Below are 5,427 nucleotides of genomic sequence, written 5' to 3'. Positions count from 1 at the left end.
AAAAAAAAAAAGAAAAAAGAAAAGAAAATCGCTTAAGTCCAAGTTTGAGGTTGCTGTGAGCTGAGATGCCACAGCACTCTACCAAGGGTGACATAATGAGACTCTGTCTCAAAAAAAACAACATATTTTTTTTAGGTCTGCATTCTGTTTCCATGTGAACTAGGCCTGGCAGGTGCTTATAAGATCTGACAATTAAGTTTGCAAAATACCCCTGTGTGCTTACATTAGCAGCACTGTAGAAACAACTTGGTAAGGCTTCATAACCTTGGTATATCAGTGCCTCACAGATGTGTTCATGTTGACATGTGGCAACATCTTGTTGAGTTGCATTCATTACTGTTGTTGCATGCTGTTGTGTGCCATAGAGAGAATGTCAGAGCTTGAATTAGCTGGAGCTTGAATTAAAGCAACTAACAACATTTATAAATTTCTTTTTATTTCTTTCTTTCTTTTTTTGGGGGGGGGGGACAGAGCCTCAAGCTGTCCGCCTGGGTAGAGTGCCATGGCATCACAGCTCACAGCAACCTCCAACTTCTGGGCTCAAGCAAGTCTACTGCCTCAGCCTCCCAAGTAACTGGGACCGCAGGGGCCGGCCAGAACGCCTGGCTATTTTTTGGTTGCAGCTGTTGTTGTTTGGTGGCCCGGGCTGGATTCGAACCCGCCACCTTAGGTGTATGTGGCTGGCACCTTAGCTGCTTGAGCCACAGGCGCCAAGCCACTTTTTCTTTTTCCTTTTGAGACAGAGTCTCACTCTACCACCCTGGGTAGAGAGCCCATGGTGTCATAGCTTACAGCAACCTCAAACTCTTGGTCTCAAGAGATCCTTTTGCCTTAGCCTGCTCAGTTGCTGGGACTACGGGCTCTTGTCACAATACCTATTAATTTTTCTAAGTGATGGGATCTTGCTCTTGCTCAGGTTGAGCAATCCACCCGCCTTGGCCTCCCACAGTTATAGGATTATAGACATGAGCCACTGCACTGGGTGTAAATTTCTTTTTCTTTCTTTCTTTTTTTTTGAGACAGAGTCTCAAGCTTTTGCCCTGGGTAGAGTGCTGTGGCATCACAGCTCACAGCAACCTCCAACTCCTGGGCTCAAGCGATTCTCCTGCCTCTACCTCCCCTACAGGCGCCCACCACAATGCCTGGCTATTTTTTTTTGGGGGGGGGGTTGCAGCCATCATTGTTGTTTGCCGGGCCCAGGCTGGATTCAAACCCGCCAGCTCAGGTGTATGTGGCTGGCGCCCTAGCCACCCAAGCCACAGGTGCCGAGTCCCGGCTGTAAATTTCTTATTAAACTTGGCAATGGTGAGAATGAAATCAGAGATGTATTAGTCTAAGTTTAAGGTGATAATGCCATGAAAAAACTGGCAGTGTACAAATGGATTAAACATTTTTCTTAGGGGAGAGAATATGTTACTGATGAAGACAGGTCAGGGCAGCCAGTAATGAGCAGAACAGACAAAAACATTGCAAAAATTCCTCACGCTGTGCGTCAAAATCATCGGCTGACTGTGAGAAGCATAGTGGACCAAGTCAACATCAGTAGAGAGACAGGAAAACTTTAACCAAAAATCTTGGCCAACAACTCATGGCTTTTGCATCACAACAATGCACCAGCTCGCAAGGCACTGACGGTGAGGAAATTTTTAGCTAATAAATAAATAACTGTATTGGAACACCTTCCCTATTCACCTGATCAGGCCCCCAGTGATTTTTTTTCTTTACCAGCAGATAAAGGAAATTTTGAAAGGAAGACATTTTGATGACATTCAGGACATCAAGGGTAATACTGTTGCAGCTTTGATGGCCATTCCAGAAACAGTTCCAAAAGTGCTTTGAAGGGGGCTGGGTGCGGTGGCTCATGCCTCTGAATCCCAGCACTTGGGAGGGCAAGGCAGGTATATAGCCTGAGCTCACAGGTTCGAGACCAGCCTGAGCCAGAGGGAGACCTTGTCTCTAAAAATAGCCAAGCACTGTGGCGGGTGCCTGTAGTTCTAGCTACTTGGGAGGCTGAGACAAGAGAATCACTTAAGCCCAAGAATTTGAGGTTGCTGTGAGCTGTGATGCCACAGCACTCTACTGAGGGTGACAAAGTAAGACTCCTGGCTTGGCGCCTGTGGCTCGAGTGGCTAAGGCGCCAGCCACATGCACCTAGGGTGGCGGGTTCGAATCCAGCCTGGCCTGCCAAACAACAATGAAACAATGATGGCTGCAACTGAAAAAAAAAGTGGCCGGGCATTGTGGCGGGCGCCTGTGGTCCCGGCAACTTGGGAGGCGGAGGCAGGAGATTCGCTTGAGCCCAGGAGTTGGAGGTTGCTGTGAGCTATGCCACAGCACTCTACCCAGGGGGACAGCTTGAGGCTCTGTCTCAAAAAAACCCCAAAAAACCCCCCAAAAACAAACTAAGACTCCTTCTCAAAAACAAACAAACAAAAAAGTGCTTTAAAGTGTGGACTAGGCTTTGGCATGGGTGCATAGCTTCCCAAGGGGAGTACTTTGAAGGTAACTGTAGTGATATTCAGCAGTATGGTACATAAAACCTCTTCCAGGATGAGTTTGTGAATTTAATAGTCTCACTCTTTTTTTTTTTGAGACAGAGTCTCACTATGTCGCCCTGGGTAGAGTGCCATGGTGTCACGGCTCAACAGCTCACAGCAACCTCCTACTCTTGGGCTTAAGTGATTTTCTTGCCTCAGCCTCTCAAGTATCTGGGACAACAGGCACCTGCGATAACACCTGGCTATTTTTGTTGTTGTTGTTGTTGCAGTTGTCATTGTTGTTTAGCTGGCCCAGGCTGGGTTTGAACCCACCAGCCTCAGTGCATGTGGCTAGCACCATAACCACTGTGTAACAGGCACCAACCTTGTCCCACCCTTTGTATAATTGATCTTGGTCTCTAGAAACTGGAATTAGAGATTCAAAACATAAAAAGGAAACAACTTCCCTTCTAGATCAGGAGGTCCAGCTTCAGGAAACCTAGGAGTGCTGCCTGATCTTTCTTTTCTCATTCCAGACAAGTTAGAAGACTTTTGGCGCCAGAGAGCCCTGTTGCTTTAAGTGTTAAGTCCCTGTTCGGGAGGCTAATGGGAGGGTACCTACCTACCTGGGAGAACCTGCAGGAGGTGTGGCCGCGGCACCTCGGGAAGCGAGGTGGGCAGGGCCCGGCTGAAAGTTGGGACAAGCAGGAAGTGAACGCTGGCGGCTGGGGGAGGAAATAGACTAAACAAGTTCAGCTGCTGACAGGCCTGAGCTGCTGAGAAGAATGGTGAGTGAACTGGGAACTAAGAAAGGGCTGATTTAAAGAGGAGCCGGGGGGGGTCAGGACTGGAGGTTGACTGTGCCAGGAAAGGAGAATGAGTGGTAAAGTTAGAGGGTGGGCCGGGGCTGCCTGTGGCCTCTCTTCTTTGACAACTGGGCTGCAAATAGCTCTGAGCCTTCCGGAGCGGGTTCCTACTCCTCTACTGCCTCCCTCCCCTGCCCTCTGTGCTGGCCAGGACCAGGGCTCCAGTAGGGGTAGAGGGTCTGAATTCCAAGGAAAGACTTGTTGCGCCACCTTCCACCTCCCCCTCTGACCGTGCCTGAACCGAGTATTGTGACCCTACCCGGCATGGCAGCGCCTCTGCTGTTCCCAGCTCGGATTCCAGAGGAGCAGCAGCAGGAGCTCTCCCCCTGGGCCTTTCACTTCAGCCCCATACAGAAACCTGAAGGATTGGTCTGTCCCCTGAATCCAAGGAATCAGCCCCTTCTCCATTAATGTGAGGAACAAACCAGAATTTGGTTCACTGTGATAATCTACTTTTGATCCTCACCCCTAGAGGCCCAGTGGGTCAGGGAGGGAGGAGCTTAATGTTTTTCCCTCCTTGTTCAAAAACCTTATCATGAAGCCTCCTAGATGAGGCATTACCCAGAGAGGACTTGTTCTCTATTCCCCCACCCCCAAGTGGGTGTTTTATTTAATATCTGTATCACTAAAGAGTAGTTTGGTGCCTGAGGCTGGTGCCAAGTGGTAGGGAAAGCAGAAGTATGCAGCTCAACGTCTCAGGGGGCCTTGGGGGGAACTTGGTCACCGGTTGCACAGCAATAAAACTACAGTTAGATTGCCCCGGAAGGCCAGCAACCAGAGCTGCTCTCCAGCAGCTGTCTTGGAGACAGAGATGCTTGGGGATACCTGAGGGTGTTCTGTTGGCTGGTACAGACACTTTTAATGAAGACCTAGTAGGCTCAGGGAAGGAGACTGGCTCTGGGCATTGGTAAATAGTGATGAGCTCTGCATAGGAGGGGATTATTATGAGCTGCTGGCCCTGCTGTCTTCAGTGAGGCTCTCTGAGGAACAAGGAAGCAGTGGAGTGAGATTCAGTGGGGTGCTGCTTTTCCTGGTCAGAGGTCCTGAGAACCCAAAAAAGAAGTTTAATCTGGTGTGTTTAGCATCAGATCTCACCTTCTAGAGATTAAACATGCATATGTTTTTGATTATGGGAATAAAACATGAAAGTATCCTCTTTATAAATAACTTAAGCATTGCAAATGGCTAAGTCCACCTTAGGTCTTGTCCTCCCCTGGTCTCTGAGGTTGAGTTTCTCCTTCCTCTACCACTTGGTCTAATTAACCCTTGTGTTGCTGCTGCTCAGGAGGAAGCCAGTGAAGGTGGAGGAAATGATCGTGTACGGAACCTGCAGAGTCAGGTGGAAGGAGTCAAGAATATCATGACCCAGAATGTGGAGCGGATTCTGGCCCGAGGAGAAAACTTGGACCATCTCCGCAATAAGACAGAGGATCTGGAAGCCACAGTGAGACAGGGAGCCCACTGGAGGATGGAGGAAGAGGAGGGAGAATTGTTGGGAGGAAGAAAATTATTTTTGGTGGGGAAAAATGAATAGAAGGGGTAGAAGTCTGCCATTTCTGTTGCCTTTCACCTGTTTGGGGAGCTGATATGAGGTGACTCCCCATTTCTGAATCTGCTGTGCTCCACTGATTGGTATTAGAGCCCAGGTGATAGGTCCAGTGACTGGGCTTGTCGGAGGGGTGGGAGGTGGCTGATCAACAGAGGTGTTTTCTGAGACAGACAGCCCAAGGAGCCTGTGCATTTCTAGGCTTCTGTCCTATGAAAGTGATTTTCTCTCTGAAGCCTGCCTGTGACAATCATTTGGACCTGACCTCCCCAGGGCAAAAATATTGGCTCTGGGCTGGGCATGGTGGCTCATGCCTGTAATCTCAGTACTCTGGGAGGCTGAGGCAGGTGGATTGCCTGAGCTTACAGGTTTGACCAGCCTAAGCCAAACAGAGACCTCATCTCTAAAAATAGCCAGGCATTGTGGTGGGCATCTGTAGTCCCAACTACTCGGGAGGCTGAGGCAAGGGGATCACTTGAGCCCAAGAGTTTGAGGTTGCTATGAGCTGTGATGCTGTTTTTTTGTTTTGTTTTGTTTT

General features: G+C 49.0%; 1 protein-coding gene across 1 annotated transcript in view; it reads left to right on the top strand.

Moving 5' to 3' along the window:
* The first annotated feature begins 3,162 nt into the window (after positions 1–3,162).
* VAMP8 (vesicle associated membrane protein 8) overlaps positions 3,163–5,427 on the top strand; it is a 5,376-nt gene continuing 3,111 nt past the window's right edge. Inside the window, exons 1-2 of the mRNA XM_003799208.3 lie at positions 3,163–3,265; positions 4,629–4,787. Coding sequence (XP_003799256.1) covers positions 3,263–3,265; positions 4,629–4,787 — 162 coding nt within the window. The 5' untranslated portion in view covers positions 3,163–3,262. The remainder of the gene's footprint in view (positions 3,266–4,628; positions 4,788–5,427) is intronic.

This window comes from Otolemur garnettii, unplaced genomic scaffold (genome assembly GCF_000181295.1).
Source record: "Otolemur garnettii isolate 467f Iridium unplaced genomic scaffold, OtoGar3 scaffold00147, whole genome shotgun sequence".
Classification (NCBI taxonomy): Eukaryota; Metazoa; Chordata; class Mammalia; order Primates; family Galagidae; genus Otolemur; species Otolemur garnettii.
The sequence above is the reverse complement of the archived record's forward strand: the minus strand, read 5'-3'. Positions and strand labels throughout refer to the sequence as shown.